This window comes from Staurois parvus, unplaced genomic scaffold (assembly GCF_062004578.1).
Source record: "Staurois parvus isolate SC_StPar_1 unplaced genomic scaffold, SC_StPar_1.0 ptg000141l, whole genome shotgun sequence".
In the NCBI taxonomy this organism is placed as follows: Eukaryota; Metazoa; Chordata; class Amphibia; order Anura; family Ranidae; genus Staurois; species Staurois parvus.
In genome coordinates, this window is record NW_028317937.1 from 2,850,876 (window position 1) to 2,872,500 (window position 21,625).

The 21,625-nt window shown below is 43.8% G+C and overlaps 1 protein-coding gene across 1 annotated transcript in view; it reads left to right on the top strand.

Moving 5' to 3' along the window:
• Positions 1–13,550: 13,550 nt before the first annotated feature.
• Positions 13,551–21,625, top strand: part of WDR18 (WD repeat domain 18) — a 34,704-nt gene continuing 26,629 nt past the window's right edge. The window contains exons 1-3 of the mRNA XM_089673579.1: positions 13,551–13,793; positions 13,883–13,993; positions 17,445–17,578. Coding sequence (XP_089529705.1) covers positions 13,584–13,793; positions 13,883–13,993; positions 17,445–17,578 — 455 coding nt within the window. The 5' untranslated portion in view covers positions 13,551–13,583. The remainder of the gene's footprint in view (positions 13,794–13,882; positions 13,994–17,444; positions 17,579–21,625) is intronic.

Here is a 21,625-nt window from a genome sequence, read left to right on the forward strand (position 1 = left end):
AAGAGGAAACTCGGCAATATCAGCAATAACACTATGATGTTTGAATAATCATCTGTATACCACTGTCACCGCAGGCAGGTTATACAGAGGTTTAAAACACACACACCGTAGCACTTTTCAGAGGCAGGGGTTCTTAGTTTGCATTAAAGAGCTTTAGAAACAGTTCAACACTTTCAGAAAGTAAGATTTATTACTAAAAGGTCAAAAGGGTGCAAATAAAATATTTACAGAAAAAGATGTAGCCAATATATATATATATATATATATATATATATATAAATATACAGAGAACAATAGCACAGCAAAGTGATAACAGAAAGGAATTTAGATAAAGTACTTGCCGTCAGCCTGGGTTAAGATCAGGTTTCAGAGCAAAAGGACAGTCTCCCAAGTGGGTTCCGATGTTAAAAAGGGAGAATTCTTCAACTTCAACTCAGCTTAGCTCAGCTTTTTCTAGAAACTCCACAGGGTGTCTCCCTGAAGCAGAGAACCAATCGCCTCATTTGGGGAGGGGGTTGTGTAGGCAGGGAGCTCAGGCTATGACCAAAGCCTTCACAAATTATACTATGGCCAATACCTTTTCCTAGATACATATAACATTCTATCCATGAGTAGATTAATATGCAGAATCTTCTGCTGAACGTCTACATATGAAATATGAGATACCTTCTTGGATGGTTAAGAAGATATAATTTTCTGCTCTCCTGTATATGTCAGATAGGGGGTGTAATATACCAGGCGATTTGTATTAAAGTGAGCCATCCGAATATGTGCTCCAGGTTTGTGTAATTATTTCTTATTTCGAGACATAAAATTATATAGAAAACTGGGTTTTAAAATGTAAGTCTGTTTTACGACTCCATGGAATGTCTTTTGACGCTCAGTGAGGGTTCGGTTTATGGCTTTACGACATCCCAGATTGTGAAGCTAACAGGCATCTAGGCACCAGCTCGGCTGGGATTTTATAGCCATGGAGCTCTCCCACTGGATTTGGGAGAGATACAAAATAGAGGGGTTTGGAGCAAAATGGATGACCGCGTCCATCTCTGTGTGCATGATTCCTACAATAGTGACAGGATGAGACCCTGTCACTGTGAGAAGATTTGACACAGGATTCGCATTTAGGGTGAATGCAACGTTCCAGACTAATGTTTCTGGGCAGAAAAAGCTGCAGATTTGGCTTTTTCTGGAATCTGCAGCTCTGGATAGGAACATTCAATCCTGTGTCTGGGTTTCGCTAGACACCTGCAATCTGGCAGGTGGGCAGTATCATTGTCTGAGAATGTCATTGTCTGAAAATCTCATCAGGTCTGAGAATAGCTCAGGGCTCAAACTTGGAGACCCAAGTCTCCCAGTGGGGGAGATGTAAGGTCTCATTGAGGGGTCAGAGGACCTAGCCAGAGGCCAAGAGACAGAGGTTTCAGTTCCAGGAGTCAGGTCAACTCCTATCAGTGTGTCAGGAGAACCCCCATCCATACGCCAGAGGTGGGCCTTACAGCAGGGTGCTGTGTCTAAAAGCTAGAAATCTAAGTATCCAGGAGGTATTGCAATTGAAGCTGAGTGAGCTTATGAGCCGGGGGTTTGGCATTTCAGGGCATGGATTTCTGTTGAAGTTTTAGAAGATCCCCTGTGTGGGAAACCATTTGTTTGTGATCTTTTGCAGATTCTAACCTCAGGTTGTTCAATTATGCTTTGGCAATAAAACTTATTGGTTTCTATGCAGAAGTGAGCCTGATTTTGCACTCTGCAGCTTTAGTAAACAAACCCCATGGAACATGTTCCAAAGGTGAACTTATCCTTAGAGTACACTAGGCATTTAGCCCATATGAATCCAATCCTGGCATTAGCATTCTCAGAAGTCACTATCTGCAGCCTGTCAAAGTCTATGGCAGCTGAATTCTGTAGCAAATGGTGCTAACATTTAGTGCCGTATGCATTCACTGGTGTCTCACTTACACTGTGAAAATTCTGGTGAAGTGACTCAATTGCACCTTGGGAACTTTTATTTAGAACGATGTGGTGGAAGATTCTGAGATAAAGGTTGTGGAGGAGTCTTACTACTAGCATTGGTAGCTGGTTGCAGTTTTTCTGTTGTGGGTATACTGTTAATAATTATTCTATGAAAACTTCTATTTTAGTGCAGATATTGTAGTGTTATCACTTGTCATTCTTCATGATATGTCTGTTTAGCTCTGGTGTAGAATTTTGTATAAATAAATAAGGCTTGCTCATCATGTTGACTCCTCACCACCTGTTTTAACCTGGTAAATGCTGCACCACCGCACCGCAGCCCCATGCATTGCACGTAGTTGCAGTAGAGGACCCATTTACTTCAATGGGTTGAGTTCGCCGGCAGTAATGCCTGCTTAACACAACAGGGGGGATCATTTTTGCATTTTTGATTATACTTTTACTGGATTATAAAATGCATATCACTGCATGGACACCCAAAAAAACTATTGTTTTCTCTGTGTCCCATTCACACTGCTATGCAGCCTGCAACTGATAAAATGCAGACATGTAGCATATTGTCACAGCACACTGTACAGGATTGCATGTCATTGCACAGCAGAGTAGAACATTTGTAAACTTCAAATAGAGTTGACTGAAGGAGAAATAAAATTTAGCCATGTGTGTCACGATCGCAAGATCGCCGCCACCAACATGTGACAATCTCACGATCGCGACGTCCAATATGTCACGATTGCGGCGTCAGACCCCAGACCTTCTCACCAAACTCGTGACCGAAGGACTGGCCGATCCAAACCACGATGTGACGTGCATAACAATACCACGCCCAGCCGCACCCTGCACAAAGATTTTCCAGCTAATGGACAACCAATCGATGTGCCGTCAGCCTGAGCGATTGTTACTGGGTCGGGTTAATTACGCAACTAACCCTCCACACTGCCACCACCTCCTTTTTGTACAGAGAAAGAGGAAACTCACGTTATCAGTTATAACACTATAATGCTTGATATAATCGTCTGCATAAAATGGTACGCAGGCCGGTTATACAGAGGTTTAAACAAACAGTAGCGTCTCTTCAAAGGCAGGGATTCGTAAATTGCAATTAAGAACTATAGGAACAGTTCAACACTTTCAGAAGAGAGATTTATTACTAAAAGGGTCAAACGGGTGCAATAAAAATATTTACAGAGAAGATGTAACTAAGATATATATATATAAATGTATACAGGAAACAGCATAGCACAGCAAAGATATAACAGAGAGTAGTTAAAAGGTTAAGTTACTTGCCAGTAAGCCTTTGATGTAAGCAGATCCAGGTTTTTTAGAGCAGAATGGTGCTTTGATCTCCCTCTGTTACGATGGAAAAATGGGAGATGTCTTCAATTCAAAGTTCCTTAGGCTTGGCAGCCTGTTTTAAAGTTTCCCAGCAGGGGGTGGTTCTGAAGTGAAAGACCAATCCCCTGTTTAGGGAGGGATCATCAGGCGGAACCCTAAACTGGAACCAACATCTTTCATAATTCATATTCTGGTCTATAACTTTACGTCTGCACAAGCGACAGTCCTCCCGCGGGTATTTTATTATGCAGACAAGGCTGATGATTATCTAGATATGAATTATGAAATTATATGTTGCACAGTTCACGAGTTCTATGTTTCGGCTCCCCTGATGGTCCGAGATAAGTTGAATGACCATCAAACTGTTCGCCTGCTCCTAGCCAATCTGACGGGATGTCTGGTTTTTATGTAAGTCTCTCATATTCCAAGATATGAAACATAGGGGAAAAATTGATCTTTTAAAAATGTTATCTGGTGTGGGCTTCTTGGGAATGCCTTGAACTCCGGGGAAGGCTCCTTTACCTTTTTACGAGGCGTGAAATTACACAGGTTCTCAGGACAGTGGGACTCCAGCTCTCCTGAGGGGGGCTTTGTAGCTCTGGGCTCCCTGCTGCTCTAGCCTGCCAGTGACCCACAACCAGGTGTCATGGTGGCTGAACAGAGAGGAAGGGGGAGGATGAAGGAAAAAGATATTTCAGGACGGTTAATCTCTTCGCCAAGATGGAGGTTGAAGCCAAAATGGTTGAACTGCGTCCATCTCTGATGCACGCGTTTGCAACACCTCCCTCTCAAGTAATTGAATGGGAGGGAACTACAAGTTTCCTCTGACGCAACCGACCTCTGCCCAGAGGTTCACCGTGGGTAGACCTGGTACCGCTGCACTGCAGGAGAACCAAGGTCCGTCTGAACAGGAATCTTTCCTCCCTGGGAACCCTGCTGTGCCGACCAAGTGGGTGGTCGCGGGTGGGCACCAGTCGGCTGTGGCTATCCGAATACCGTGGCAACTGCTAGGGTGCCCACTTGTTCACAAAACACTTCGGCTCAGGGGTGTCACCTGCTAGCATATTAATATGTAGCTTCTTGTCGAGGTAGAGAAGGAGATTTCCCCCTCCCATCTTCTTCCTCAGGCCTAGGACTTCATCTGGCCCGAAGGTAGTGGCACCTGTGTGCACCGGAACCGGACAGGCGAATTCTGGAACTCGCCTCCCAGTGGTGTCCACAGGTACCTTTATCCAAGATGGACAGTCCTTGTTACCTGCTAGCATCCAGGACACCAGTTCCTCCAGTTTCCTGTCTGCTAGGTCAGTCACAGGTCCAGCTGAGCCATGATAGTTGCACCCAGGTGTCTTACCGTAGCCAGCTGCACCCACGACTGACGTAACCTGCTTTTTGGCTGGGGAAGCAGACCAGGCCACCACTGCCTCAGTCTCCCCATGCCCAGACCTCTGGAGGTCTCTTTCTACCGTTGGTTCCCAAAGCTGAATCACTGACACGCCCCTCTGACAGTTACCATTCTCGACTGTCCCTGACTAGTGAAAGGGGCCCAAGTTGCTCTTCCCAGACAGGTTCGAACATCGCAAGGCCCCTAAAGTGGGCAACTGCACCCAGTTCCACTCTGCATTGCAGGTCATTCCTGACCTCTGGAGAGGTGGTTGGTGCGTTCTCAACCCCAACGAGCTCCCCCGTGGATTCAGGCAAGCCACATGGGGTAGTGAAGACTGGCTCGTCCTGAGCCTGCTGGGTTAGAGAGGGTGGCCCATACCCCCTGCTAAGGTCCATGATGGTTAAACAGCGGGCACCTTCCGGGTGCTCCACCACCTCATGGCCCCCGGGCATGGGGTAGGCCACAACCACAGGGCTGGCGCTCAGTTGTCAGAGGTCCTCACAAAGTCTGGTCATCTGATCCTTGTTGAGGACCGCGACTACCGGGGATGGCCAGACCCTAGCGGACCCCTGGATTCCTGACTGCGCCATTTCCTCGGTCTCTTTGGCCCATTCAGCCTGCACCTCCTGGGAGAGGATGTTGGCGGAAGGCAGGAGGGAGGCGGACATTCTGCCGTCTAACTCCTGAACTGCACGGGGAGCTCTCCCCGGGTTCTCCTGAATCCAGACACCATCTATCAGAGGCATTGCCAGCAGCTTCGGGACCTGAGTGGAAAGGGGATTGAGGCTGAGAGCCACAGCCCCCTCTCTGAGCTCCGCAGACCCCTCGCATTTCCAATCTAGGTGTGCTGTCACTGTCTTGGACCCATGTTTGTTTGCCTATTGACACACCATGACAGGTCAGCTCAGATGACAGGTTTTCAGGTTTCCAGGCCCCTGTGGATAGGCCATTAGTCCTGTCAGGCCTGTGTTGACTCTTCCCAGCAGGGGAGTTCACACCTAGCCCCAGGCTGAAATCCCCATATGAATGGCTTTCCAGAGCTGCCTTACTCGTGGAACTACAAGCCCCAGCTAGCTGGTGCTTTGGGGGGGGGGCGGGAGTACCTCCTGCCCCAAAGCACCCCCCATGTTGAGGTCATGTGGCCTGGTATGGTCCTGACCTCCGGAACAGAATAATTGATTTTCAATGCATTCCTATGGGAAATGGTGTTTCGGTTACAAATGTTTCGCTATACGAAAAGTCGTGCAGAACAAATTAAATTTGTAAACCGAGGTATTACTGTAATTGTACTGTATAGCCCCCTAGTGATGAGTCCATGTATGTATACAAATACCAGAACATAGTGTACCATATGGGCCCCTAATGGTGAATAAATATGCATCACAATGTATGTACCAACTATACAAGCCCCATATATATCCGAGTATATAACAATATCATATTCTAAGCTACAATAACATCAAAATGGGTGAGCGTTATCATACCTATATCATAATCCTCATGGATACCAGGAAATAGCTAAGTGTAACTGCCTAATCTAATGGGTGCCCTATTACCCCTAATAATGTGATCAATTGATATCCCATATAAAGATCCCACATCTGTCTCATAAATACAGAACTGCATCAACCCATCTATGCATCATACAGGATGAGGATCAACTATAATATCATCCAGGATGGCAGGTAAATCCCTACCAGATTTAATACTATATATAATGTAAGGGAATAGTAATGACAGATGAACAATTGGTATTTGGTATAGAGCTAAACATTCAAGGGGAGAGAATAATTAGGGATATAGTAATCCCATAACTAGAGAATGATAGACTAGTACAATGCCCCTAAATTTCTAATAAGATACACAATATCACAATGGATCCCATAGGAATTACTCATTGGAAATAAAACAATTAGGCTCCATGTATACAAGCCTACCCTGACCGCTGGCCATGGGAAAATGCAAATCGCTGCAACCGTGATTTTGCGTTTTCCTGCGATTGGCGGTCAACACGTTCCTATTCTGAACGCGATTCAGGACAGGGAGATTTAACCTCACCTAAACGAGGCAGCTCCTAAACTCTGCTAAAAGCCTATGTGTACATGGACACACAGGCTTTTATGGAGTTGAGTTTAGGAGCTTTGGCAAAAAAATGCCAAAAGCTCCTAAACGCTCGTGTACATGAAGCCTTAAGGTCCAGTTCCACATTTAACCCCTTGGGTTTCATGGTATTTAATTCATAAATCCAAAAGGTCTTGTTTTTAGAGACTTCCCTCATTCGCTTAACACCCTTCCAATGGTCCTCCACTTTATCAACCCCACAAAATTTTAATAGGGATGGATCACAGTTATGGACCTGTTATGGGCCTCCCTAAAATGTTTCGATAAGCTATGGTCTTTCTTGCCTTTCTTAATGTTGGCAACATGTTCCCTCAATCTAATCCGTAATTGTCTTGTTGTTCGATCTATTTACTGACATTTACAAGGACACTCCAACAGGTATGTTACGTTATGTTAGTGCATGTAATACATTTCTTGATACTATATTCTTTTGTTGTAGTCTGGGATATAAAATCTTCTATTTTCCTTGTTTTTATCCCAGTGGTTCTGCATATGTTGCCTTTTCTACATGGAAAAAATCCTTTAAGATCGAACATCTTATTATTTTTTCTAGGTGGTGAGACAATACTTTTGACCAGTTTGTTACGTAGATTAGATGCCTTCCTGTATATAAATTGTGGTTTATTGGGAACCAAAAGGTACTAAAAATCCGATCCCTTCTTATAATAGGCCAATATTTTCTGACAATAGCCTCTATGTCCCTGTACTGGCAGCTATAGTCAGAAATGAATGCATACTCAAGATTTTTTATCATCCTTCTGCTTACTCTTAACTTTCTTGTTCAATCCCTTACATATCCTTTGCTTACTTCAAATTGAACTTTTTCTAATCTATTTGAATCACAACCTTTCTCAATGAAACGTGCTTTAATCATTTCTGACTGTGCTACATAATCTTCCAATTTTGAACAGTTTCTCCTAATTCTACAAAATTGCCCTTTTGGGACACCACTAATCCAAAGGGAATAATGACATGGGGACTCGGGTACTGCCCTGAGGGACTTGAATCAGTGAAAAAAAACATTCCAAAAAGTACCGTTTTAAAGGGGCAGTCATTTCCCATTGCTTAAAGTAAAAAAAAAAATTGTGAAAAATGTCTTTAAATATCATGCCTGGGGGAGGGGGGGGGGAGGGTCCCTTAAACTACCTGCAAAGCTGCACATCTGTACAATGTATAGAACCTGCTGCAGGAGGACTGACATTTTAAAAAAATGACATTTTTATTAAAAAAAAAAAACCCAGCAAGGAGTTCCCCCCTTATCTATACCATACCCTTTTGGTCTGGTAGGAAGGTTAGGAGGGACTCCACAGTAAAAATATTTTTTTTAAAAAGTGCATGGGGTTCCCCCTAAAAGCCATCCCAGGCCCTCTAGGCCTGGTAGGACTTTTAAGGGGAACCCCACCCCCTAAAAGATGAGCGAAAATAGCATGGGGTCCCCCCTAAATTCCTACCAGACCCTGGATCAGAGCACAGGCTTGGCAGGCCAGGAAAGGGGGGGGGGGTGAACGAGCGCCCCATACCTAGGCCTTACCAGGCCCCATGCCAATGAGGACAAGGGCCTCTTCCCCACAACCCTGGCCGGTGGTTGTGGGGGGGCTTATCGGATTCTTGAAGCCCCCATTAACAAGGAGGCCCCCATTTCCTAGCCTCCTCCTATGTGAATGAGTATGGGGTACATGGTACCGCTACCCATTCACGAAAAAAGTGCTACCGTGCTGTAGTGTAAAAAAAAAACATGAGACAGTCTTTGACAAGTCCTTTATTAAAAATTGTAAAAAATGTCCCCCGAAGTAGATCCAACATCATGATGCCTGCCGATTCGGAAAAAAAAAAAAACACTCCGCCCTCGACGCTGGCTCCCGCCGTCTGACAGCTGAGCCGGGATGACAGTTCTTAAATAGGCAGATGATGTCACAAGGGGGCAGGATCACTCCCGACCCTTGTGATGGCATCATGCCCTATGATTGGCCGAAGCATAGCACCTGACCTATGTTCAGGTGCTATGCTTTGGCCAATCACAATGCACTGTCAGGGCACAGTGCATTGTGGGACGCGGTGGGCAAACAGTCCACCGAACGCCCGTGCCAGAACAAACGTCCCATGTTCGAGTCGGACTAATGTTCAACTCAAACATGTAGACCATCACTATTTATAAACGCTAATCTTAAGAAAAAGTAGCCATTCATGGTATTGTCTGCTAAATCTATTGCCCAACACTTTTGAGAAAGAAAAAAAAAAAAAAGCTTTCACTGCAATACTTATCTTCTTCAAGGCATTGTCTCCCACAGACTAAAGTTAGCCATACGTGCATTGAAATTTGGCCAGTTCAGCAGGGACCAGACAAATTTCCATCTATGTATGGCTGTTCCCATTCATGAGAAAGTGACCTATCAAATTACTTTTCATGAACAAGCTTGTTGGAAAAGTTCTGCTCAATCAGTGTATATAGCTAATGGACTGCAGCTCTGATCAGCGTATTCCACATATGGTTGAGTCCTGCAGTCAGAATACAAAAACACATCAGGGAGGATTTCCCCATCCACCTCGAGTGTGGATGGGGAAATTGGCTCAGTTTTTTCCTTCAGCCACCTTGCCGAACATATATAAAAAAAAAAGTTTGGCCAGCTTTAGGGGTGGATTTACTAAAGGTAAATAGATTGTGCACTTTGCAGGTGTAGTTGCACTCATTCTCCCCAGAGTTTAGTGAGTGAATGCTTTTGGAATCTAAGACTAGTTTCTTCAACTAAAAAAAAAATAGACATATAAAAACCAGATGCAAAAACTAATGTAAATCGCACTGTACCGAAGAAGGATGTGTAAGGCTTCATGCACACTATTCTAATAACGCTTTTTTCTCCTTCAGTTTAGCAGCAGCAAAGCTGTGGTGAAAAGCCATCTTTTGCATACACATTCATCTGTCTGTTGTTACCACATTCTATTGGTCAGAATTCTACCAATTAGAATGCAATAACATGCGTTAATGCATGTTCAGGCGCTTTTGAGCATTTTGTTATGCTTAAAAGCTCCTCGCCTAAATGCAGAAGTGATGGGTTTTTTTCTGCCTCTAAACTCCTGTGTGCATGGAAATATAGGTTAACATGGAGAGGCATTTAGAGGCAAAAAAAATAAAAATTCAAACGCCTGTAAAAGTGGCGTTTGTGAGTTCAAGTGTGCATGAGGCAGCTTACCACTTCTTAGATGTGATGGCTGCATTAGTTTTCTTTTTTTTGGCTCTCTTTCATCTATTTTCTTCTGATTTTGCCAGCAATTCTGTTTTCAGAAGTTCAAGCTCTGTCAAAAGGCTGTCCTTGAGGCTCCGTTCACACCAATGCTTTTTTTTAGTGCTTTTTGCAGAAACGCTCTACAGTCCAAATAACATGGTTTCCTATGGAACATGTTCATATGCTTTTTGGAGCTGGTGCATTTTTGGAAAGGGTCAGGGATATTTTTAAAAGCAAAAAACAGTATTCAATGGAGAAGCTGCTGAAATGCATGGTAGTGTTTTTGTTGCATTTTTATTCTGCCCAGAAACAAAAAAAAATTCCACTTTAACAAAAAAAAGCTGAACAAAACGTGGTAAAAATGCGTATAGAAAAACGCAAAACAAACTGCAAAAAGCACTGGAGAAAGCATCAAATGCAAAATGCATATACAGTATGTGAATCAATGCTGAAATCTGTAGGTACATTTATCAATCCCTTTCCCCCCCCCCCCCCCCCCAAAGACTGACAATGCAGCTGCTGTGTCTCCTGTGCTCATTCCTTCAGAGTGGTGTCTCATTAATACAGGTGTGTTATTGGCCAGATCACCAGTTGAAAACTGAGGGAAAAAGCCTAAAAAAAGAAAACTGATGAAGCCACCACACCTGTAACCTGCAATATGTTACAGTTTTGGTTTGGGGTTTAATACCACTTTAACTACTCTTCCTGTTGGGGTACCTAAAGGTTCTGTCCTTGGGCCCCTGCTTTTCTCTCTCTACACCTCCTCCCTGGGCCAACTGATAACCTCCCATGGCTTCCAATACCACCTCTATGCTGATGACACCCAGATCTATCTCTCTGCTCCCCAGCTCACCGCCTCAGTCCCCTCAAGTATCACAAATCTGTTAAGCGACATATCAGCATGGATGTCACATCACTCCCTTAGGCTGGGTTTACACTGAAGCGGTGCGGAAATTGCAGTGTTTTCTGTGCGAATTCTGCACCGCATCAGAAATTGCATCCTGTTCATGCGAACCGCTGCGGGTGTGTATGTTAACTTAACAATAACCAGAAATCGGTCCGCAAAATGCGGTTCAATGTACAGAATCAGATCGCAGAGGTGTGAATATCCATGTGATCCGATTCTAGTGCAGACCCAAAAAAGGGTCCTGCACCTTTTTGGTGTGGGGTGATTGGAGCCACAAATTGCATGTGATTTGCACAGGAATGCGGTGCACTTCCTGTGCGAATCACATGAGATATACCTCACTAGTGTGAGCCTAGCCTTAAACTCAATCTTTCCAAAACTGAGCTTGTAATATTTCCTCCTCCCCCCCCCCCCCCCCCCGATCTCCCGCTCATGACTTTACCATTAAGATCAACAACACAACCAATGGTCCTTCCCCTCATGCCAGGGTGCTAGGCGTAATCCTAGACTCTGACCTCACCCTCGGACCCCACATCCAATCAATGGCTAAATCCTGCCTCCTCAATCTCTGCAACATTTCCAAAATCCGCCCCTTGCTGACCAATGACACCACAAAACAATTTATCCACGCCTTGGTTATATCCCACCTTAATAACTGCAACTCCCTCCTCACTGGTCTACCATTACACAGGTTATCCCCCCTTCAGTCTATTATGAATGCTGCTGCTAGACTCATACACCTTACCAACATACAAAGCCATCCACAACACTGCCCCTAGCTACATCACCGACCTCATCCACAGATATTGGCCAAATCGCCCACTCCACTCCTCCCAAAACATCTTGCTCTCTAGCGCCCTCATCACCTCCTCCCATGCTCGCTGCCAGGACTTCTCCAGAGCCTCTCCCATTTTCTGGAACTTGCTACCACAGTATGTCCGGTCAGCCCCCACCCTGTCTGCCTTTAAGTGAACTTTGAAAACTCACTTATTCAGGGAAGCCTACCCCACCTCCACCTAAGAACTGTACTTGAATCTCCTCCATCAGAACATCGCCTACAGCCAGGCCCACACTGGCCATAGGGCACACCGGGCATTTGCTTACCTCTTGCCATGCAGCCCAGTGATCCTAAGCCCGCCCAGGCTTAGGATCATTAGGCTGCACAGCGGGAGGTAAGCGGCGACCACGATCTGGACAGAGCTAATACAGACCGCAGCCATCGCTCACCTCCCGCTGTGCGGAGGGACTGTTTCTTTGCTGGAGGGGCTGTCTCTTTGCTGGAGGGGCTGTCTCTTTGCTGGACGGGCTGTCTCTTTGCTGGAAGGTCTGTCTCCTTGCCCAGTTGTGTCCAGCAAAAAGACATCCCAATCCAGCAAAGAGACAGCCCAGTCCAAGAAGGGACATCCCCATCCAGCAAAGAGACATCCCTGTTCAATAAAGAGATATCCCAATCCAGCAAAGAGGCAGCCAAGTCCAAGAAGGGATATCCCCATCCAGCAAAGAGACAATCCATCTTTGCTATATGGGGATGTTTCTTTGCTGGATTGGGCCATCTCTTTGAATATATAGAGGGCACTGTGATATAAAGGGAACACTGTGCTGTAAAGAGGCACTGTAATCAATACAGTGTAGTCCCCTTTACAATACGGAGGACCGACTCTGTGAATATTCTGTCACCAACTGCCCCCACGAATGCCCTTGCAGCCCCCTGGAAATTGGCTGCTCAGTCTAAAATGCCCAAGCCTGCCTACAGATATCACCTTTTGTACCACCTCTCCCTTCCTTTTAGATTGTAAGCTCCATGAGCAAGGCCCTCCTACAGTATTCCTTCTGTACTGAAATGTATTGTAATTGTACTGTCTCCCTTATATTGTAAAGTGCTGCGCAAACTGTTGGCGCTATATAAATCCTGTATAATTAAGCGTTCTTGCATGGCAAGACCACTTACTGTTATCTCACATATATATTCCTATTATTATAGCCAAATTTACCACCCTAACTCCTCCCACAGTTTTTACACTACATAGACAGTAATATACCGAACCGTGCGGATTGTTCCCGATTGGTGTGCTATTACTTTGTGGAATGTTTCCACGAATGGCTCACGAAATATCGCTGTTTTAATGGTGAAATTGGTCCCAGAGGAATGAATGGCGGAATGTTCAAAACTAGAGTGGGAGCTGACAAAAGCTGGAGTGTGAGCTGAAAAATCAGGACATGATTTCTAAACTGCCATCACTCCCTCATTTTCAAGCCCACCTACACAAATCTTATATCAAACTGTGGAGGAAAGAACACCACACAATTTCCCCATACATTGTAGCTTTTCTAGTAATAATTGATGTAACCTAAGTCAGTAGTCACCAGCTCTTCTTGCACTGCACAGAGGACTCTTTGTAAAAGGACCCCGACTGAAATTCCAAGTCCATAATACACATTTAGTGGTGCATTGTGTAATACAGCACTAATCTCCGCTTATGTGACCTCCATCACCTCACACCTCCTAGTAGTTAACGTGAACGTGTGGGAACCTCGAGAACAAAGCCGCCTTACTAGTCCAGCCCGCCACCTCATATCTCATCACTAAGCAAAGCCAAGGGGGCCGGCCGACTGGAGACCACGTGACCGAGGAGCCCGGGCAAACATGGCGGCGCCCTTAGAGCTGGTGTTGAGCAGCGATGCAGCCGGCCAGGTGGCTAATTGTTCAGTATGGGATCCTCAGACAGGCGCTGTGCTGCTCACCTACCGGGGAGGGAACAGTACACCCCACTCTCTGGCGCTTCTTGGCGGCCAATACCTCCTCGGAGGACAGCTGGGGAAAAACTACATCAACGTGTGGGAGCTGCAGAGAAAGGCGAGTGATCCGTACTGGGGGTGGTGTGTGTACTCCTGGGAGGGCTGACCTGTATGGGGCTCTGATCTGTGTTCTTTATCCCCTCATAGGACCAGCTGCAACAGAAGATCGTGTGCCCAGGACCAGTCACCTGTCTAGCCGCCTCTCCTAGTGGATTGTACCTGGTGGCGGGGATTGGGGAGAGTATCTACCTGTGGGAGGTAAGGCAACTGAACATTGCTGAGAAGAGAGCTCAATGATGCCCTGAGGGTCCTAAAGATGGTCATCAGAGTTGAGCTTCAAACTCATTCTTAGGACTCGTTTACACCTTTGGCTGAGCTGCGTTTTTATTGCCCTCTAACTACTCCCCCTTAAAAGAAAAGTATGTTGGTTGTCAGGGGTTTTTTCTAGAATAGGTGCAGGTACTTTCACCCCTGAGCACCATCTCTTGTCTCCGCCTCCTACGCACCTCCCAGTACTACCCTATTTAGAGAATATAGAACCCCAACCAGCAACAATGGATCCGCTAGAAACGACAGACCCCACCAGTAACAATAGATCCACCCATGCCACAACCAAACACCTACCAGCAATGGATCCCTCCAGTATTCAGCATCAATAGGCCTTCCAGCACATCACAACACCTTTTGCTAACACATACATTCAGTGCTGGAGGTACCAGAACTGCGTTCCCCCTTGTTCCCGCTGAAAAAAAAGCCCTGTCAGTGATACTTCTGTTGTGGGTCATAGGAATTCATTTACTTTTGCCCTCTTGTGACCCAGAATCAGCAGGCTAAAGTCTGTTGTCAATTGATGTCATGGAGCCCCTCCAGGCTCTGGAAGGGTCTCGACCATAATCTCCGAATCCACCTGATTGACAGCTGGCTCCACCTCTGAGCATGTGGCTGACAGCCTGAGCCAGCTGCTCCTGCCCCCTCCCCAGTTTGCTCTGGAGGAGGAGAGCGACAGTCACCTGCTCTCTGCACTGAGCAGACTGAGAACTGAGTGACTATTGGATGGTTCAGTTCTTGGGCTTAGAGCCAGCGGAGGACAGCTGCAGCATCACTGCAATGCTGCAGCACAGTTGTGTGTGTGTGTGTTTAGTAACCCCAAATGTCTCATTTAAAAGAGAAGTTCACCGTAAAAAAAAAAAAATAAAAAATAATGCACATATTTGTGCAGGTAAAAAAAAAGTGCAATTTTTTTCTTTTTCTGGAGCATGTAGAGCATTGCATATTCAGCAGATCATGGGTGCAATGCCAGGCTCCTGCAGAATCTCACTATATCTGTCTGCCCATACCTGGAGAGCAGGAAGAATCAATGAACTACAAGAGTGCTCGCCAACACCCTCACAGTTGTTATAAACTACAAGCTGTCTGCCGCAGTGGCAGAGGATAGTTGTAGTTTATTCATTCACAGATCACTGTTAATGAATGTTGCAGCTGTGTGGGTGGAGCCTTGTATGGCTGCGCTCTTTTTAAGTTGTGATAGTGGGTGTGTGGAGAAGACTCCCTGCCCAGTGTCACAACGGGGGATCAGAGGGGCACAGGCAGGTGCTCTATGGTAACATGATATACCTTTAATACAGGTGTTGCATGTTACCAGAGCGGTATTTATCCTTTAGTCTCCATGTACACCAGCATTTTTTTATAAGCTCAATAAAACTCTTGAAAAATTAGCTGGATGAAAAAATGTTGATAATAGCATTTTTATGCTGGTTTGCAGTAGCAATTAGAAGCATTAGCTTTTTTACAGTACATAAAGAAAAAGAAACGCTTGAAAAAAGCTGTTAGGAGAGTTTTAGTAGTATTTAGGAGAGTTCAGCATTTTTTTTTCTGCCAGGAAAATGCTCTCAAAAACTCTACAAAAACTATTTTGGTGAAGCTTGAAAAAAACCCTTCTATCATAAAATAGTGTGCATGTACACATAGGATAACACTATTAACTTCTAGGAGCAAACGAAAATGCTAATAATAGCTTCTAGTATCTTAAAAAAACACTAGTTTACTTGGAGCATCAAAGGATAAGTTCACATTTTAGACAAATTTAATAAATTCACATTTTTTTGCAGGTGAAAAAATGTGCATTTATTATTCTTGTCTACAGGAACCTGGAAAGCATTCCACCAGCGATCAGTAGACTGCTGATGCCATGCAGGACTCCTGCAGACCGGTCAGTATATCTGCTTGCCGTATGGGAAGCACGGTCAAGCAGATATTCTTACAGGAAGCTTCAATAAACTATCACGGTGCTCCACAGTGCCTTGGTAGTTCATTGAAAACTACAAACCGACAGCCGCTAAGGCTGTTGGGAGTTGCAGTTCAGTCATTCACGGAAGTCCATGAATGAATAACTCAGCCATATGGGTGGAAACTGTTTCAAATTGTACCGATAGTACGGGGGGCAGTCTCCCTATAATATCTGTCGGGGGGGGCAGCGGCTGCAGCAGCTATGGAAACGTTCCATTTTCCACCCTAAAACAGGTGGAACATGCAACATGTTCCCAAAGGTGAACTTATCCTTTAAGCCTGGTACACACAGTGAGATTATCGGACGAATGATGGTCTGTTTTTTTGTGTTTTTTTTTTTTTTTCTTTGGGGGGGGGGGGGGGGTTGCATACTAGTCTCCATATCGAAATTGAAGAGGTTACTAAAGTTACAAAAAAACTCGTACGACCGAATAAAAATTCGGAAGTGATGTAATGTTGCTTAAACGAAAATCACACATTCTGGTATCGTACTAGAAAACCTTTCTTGCTTGTCCCATCGGATAATTTCACATGACCTGTTCTGAATGGCTATCGGTAGCTGTGTACTAACAATCAGATTATCATACAATCGCTTCGAAAGCGGTATTGTATGATTTTCTGATTGTGTGTAGTGGGCCTTAAAATTGCAAGGGCAACTGATGGGGTTGTACACATTTCAGGACTGTAAACATTTGACATGGTTGCAGTGCTGCAGGCTTTTAGGGGGTAAAACAGATGGTGAGGAGGGAAAATAATCCCAATCGCCTGTCAAATGCCCTCTGAAAAGCATTCCAGTGCAACAAATCACTCTTCAGAGAGTGACGCTAGTGTAAACTAGTCCTCCTTTCCTTTTTTTTTTTCTATTCCCCATTCCTGTCTTTTTGTTTACATGCGTTGCAGGGTGGAAATTAACCACCTCACAGCCCATTGGATTAAATAAAGAGCCAGAGTTTGGCTAGAGAACTGACAAATGCCATTCAAAAGTTCGGAATTTCTTTTCTTTAACATTTGAGTTTGGAATGAATGGAAATGCCCATTCATTCTCTTTAAACTTTGAGTTTAAAATGGAGCTCAATGCTTAACCAGTCAACACTTCATCAACACATACAGATAAGGAGTTCTGACTGCGCTTGCTGCACACTTGTTTCAGATCAGAGAAAACTATAGACACCCACTCACCTAGTATTTTCAGAGTGGTCAGAAATGGCGTACTTTTATTTTTTAATGACGAGTAAGGTCATTCACAATTTATAATGTAAAAAAATAGATTAGGAAAAGCATAGGGGCTTTTAGGTGAAATGTAAAAATTCACACTTGCATTTTATGACTATTTGTAAATAATTTTGTTATCTTTGTGTATTTTGTTGTCACTTTTGAATTCAGACCTTTGTTTTCTTCTTTTCACTTCCACTGTGGTATGTAGGTTTGTACAGGAAATCTCCTTGCCATTCTCAATAGTCACTATCAGGATTTGACCTGTTTGACGTTCACGGATGACAGCAGCCATTTTGTGTCTGGTGCAAAGGATAGCCTGGTCCTGGTGTGGAACCTTTTCACGTAAGGAATTTTGGGTTTTATTCATATGAGTGCTTTGGAAGGTTTGCTCAACATATAGACATATGTTGCAAAACAGGATTGCTAAATATTTTGGTTTACTTTGCCAATGGAAAGGCATCTTATAAAAATTGGTGGAAAAAATTGCATGCCATAAAGTCCATAGATGGACTACAAAGAACCATAGGTGACAGTTAAGGATCTAAGGGCCTCCTAGTGATCATGTTGATGTTCAGGACTCTATCCTAAAGTGATTGTAAACCTCAGACATGAAATATGAAGAAAGCATTTCCCTCTATAGTGTATACTTCTCAGTGTTAAAAGCACTAAGTGTAATTTCTGTCTGGTACTTCATTCCTAAATTTGCATGAATCATTTCTGACACGTTTTTCTGACACCAGGAGAAAAATGATGACAGGGGTGGGACCCCCAGCAGAATGACAGCCTCAACTCTTTCTGTGTGCTCCGTGGAGTGTGTGTGTTGGGGGGGGAGGATTCTTCCCTCCAATAGGCTCTCAAAGCTCTCCTCACTGAGCTCTGCAGAGTGTAAATTCAGCTCTCCACCCCTTTTTTTTTTTTTTTTTTTTTTGACAGCTCAGACAAGCTGTATAAATTCTGGACCTTTGAACAGATGTAGAGAAGAGAATATTTTGCATAAACAGGTACAACTTGTATAGGAGGATTTGTTTCATCTCTAGGTATGTCAATTCACTGGGTATATGGTATATGTAAGGGTTTAAAACCACTATAAAGCAGAAGTAAACACTTCAATTTAGCGGTTTTAAAAAACCGTAACATTCCGGGCATGCCTGGAATGTTAACTGTCACCTTTCTTTGTGCTCACAACCAAACTGTCAAATGGCTAATGTCATAACTGATCACATGCCCAGCATCATGGCAATTGCAGATCAAACAGGCTAAGATGGCAGCTTTTTTGGCTGAAGAGGATAGGAGGGTTTAGATCCACTTTATGAATAAAAGGTGGGGGGAGGGTATACAACTGTGCTCCCCCCCCCCCCCACCTATGGGAACGTGGCAGACTAAAGAAGGTTCTAGAGTAACGGTAATTTGCATACTTACCTGTGATTGGTAATAGAAGTGTCACCTGTCCTCTAAGGATTCAGGGGCGCATTCTGTCACCTATATAAATGAAGAAGTGCATCACTATCAAAAGAAGAAAGCACATCCCGCTCTCCCACCCCTTGTTGCTGCTTTTTTAATGAGATTTTGTCCCGTTCTTTGAAAGTTTTTTTGGTAGTTTTTAGCTTGAGCTTCAATAGCTGAGCTATGTGTATTTTATAAGTGGATTAATTATGGTTATGTTGCCGTATATTTATTTACTTTTTTAGTGGTAACAATTTTATTAAATATAATTTCTATCTATAATAAAGGGCTGCTACCAATTCAAACCCACAGATCTGAGTCCAGTTTTTCTTTTGTTATTTATGAATAGTCCTGCCTACAGTCCCATAACTGATTATCATGGAGGAAATCTCTGCCATTCATGTAAAACATCACTGCTATTCTCAGTGATATTCCACAACACTAATGAAACAATTTTCTATGGAGGAGGCAAAAGTTCAACCTACTGGTAAAGGCATACAAGTGCATCTCAATAAATTTGAATATCATCAATAATGATAATTATGGCTTACTAGCTGTAAGCCATAATTATCAAGATTAAAGAAAGAAATGCTTGAAATATATCACTCGGTGTGTAATGAATCTATATAATATGAAGTTCACTTTTGATTTGAATTACTGAAATAAATCAACTTTTTGATATTCTAATTTATTGAGATGCACCTGTACAGCATTGTCTGTAGAAAACGCAACACCTCCTTCCAGACTGCAGGAAGTAAAAGTGCCCATTCATATGTATGTGAATTGGATGCAGTTTGAACTGCATCCAATCAGCATGACGTGAAATAACATTGCTTCCTATGGTGCCTGTTCACATATGTCCAGTGCACGGCCGTTGCGGATTCAGTGCAGTTTTAAAAAGAGTCTTGCCTGATTTCTGAGCAGTGCAGTCTAGTTCAGTGGATTACAGGCTGTTGACTTTTATGGAAACTTCTTAAACCGCATACAGTCAGGTCCATAAATATTGGGACATGAACACAATTCTAACATTTTTGGCTCTATACACCACAAAATGGATTTGAAATGAAACGAACAAGATGTGCTTTAACTGCAGACTGTCAGCTTTAATTTGAGGGTATTTACATCCAAATCAGGTGAACGGTGTAGGAATTACAACAGTTTGCATATGTGCCTCCCACTTGTTAAGGGACCAAAAGTAATACAACATAATAAAATTCATTAATCAAACTTTTTCACTTTTTAATACTTGGTTGCAAATCCTTTGCAGTCAATTACAGCCTGAAGTCTGGAACGCATAGACATCACCAGACGCTGGGTTTCATCCCTGGTGATGCTCTGCCAGGCCTCTACTGCAACTGTCTTCAGTTCCTGCTTGTTCTTGGGGCATTTTCCCTTCAGTTTTGTCTTCAGCAAGTGAAATGCATGCTCAATCAGATTCAGGTCAGGTGATTGACTTGGCCATTGCATAACATTCCACTTCTTAAAAAACTCTTTGGTTGCTTTTGCAGTATGCTTTGGGTCATTGTGCAATCTGCACTGTGAAGCGGCGTCCAATGAGTTGAGAAGCATTTGGCTGAATATGAGCAGATAATATTGCCCGAAACACTTCAGAATTCATCCTGCTGCTTTTGTCAGCAGTCACATCATCAATAAATACAAGAGAACCAGTTCCATTGGCAGCCATACATGCCCACGCCATGACACTACCACCACCATGCTTCACTGATGAGCTGGTAAGATTAGGATCATGAGCAGTTCCTTTCCTTCTCCATACTCTTCTCTTCCCATCACTCTGGTACAAGTTGATCTCGGTCTCATCTGTCCATAGGATGTTGTTCCAGAACTGTGAAGGCTTTTTTAGATGTCGTTTGGCAAACTCTAATCTGGCCTTCCTGTTTTTGAGGCTCACCAATGGTTTACATCTTGTGGTGAACCCTCTGTATTCACTCTGGTGAAGTCTTCTCGATTGTTGACTTTGACACACATACACCTACCTCCTGGAGAGTGATCTTGATCTGGCCAACTGTTGTGAAGGGTGCTTTCTTCACTAGGGAAAGAATTCTTTGGTCATGCACCACAGTTGTTTTCCATGGTCTTCCGGGTCTTTTGGTGTTGCTGAGCTCACCGGTGCGTTCCTTCTTTTTAATAATGTTCCAAACAGTTGTTTTGGCCACGCCTAATGTTTTTGCTATCTCTGATGGGTTTGTTTTGTTTTTTTCAGCCTAATGATGGCTTGCTTCACTGATAGTGACAGCTCTTTGGATCTCATCTTGAGAGTTGACAGCAACAGGTTCCAAATGCAAATAGCACACTTGAAATGAACTCTGGACCTTTTATCTGCTCATTGTAATTGGGATAATGAGGGAATAACACATACCTGGCCATGGAACAGCTGAGAAGCCAATTGTCCCATTACTTTTGGTCCCTTAACAAGTGGGAGGCACATATGCAAACTGTTAGAATTTCTACACCGTTCACCTGATTTGGATGTAAATACCCTCAAATTAAAGCTGACAGTCTGCAGTTAAAGCACATCTTGTTTGTTTCATTTCAAATCCATTGTGGTGGTGTATAGAGCCAAAAATGTTAGAATTGTGTCGATGTCCCAATATTTATGGACCTGACTGTATGTGTGAACAGGATAAGATCCTGAGCTAATCCTGTCCTGAACCTGATGTAAAACCTGATATGAATCTGTGAACAGCTGCTGTATCAATTAGCTGTAAAACCTGAGCTTCAATCCACACTGCCTATGTGTTAATCTGGTCTAAAGGTGTGATGCACTGTACTCTCTTGGGGCCTGAAAAGCTGTGAAGCGTGGCACTTGGAGCCAGTGTGTTTCTTCTGCAGTGCACATAACCATCACTCCTGTGAAGTAATTTTTTGTGATGTCTTGTTGGTTAGGTTTCCTTTCACTTCCTGTCCTGGAGATGCAATAAAAAGTGA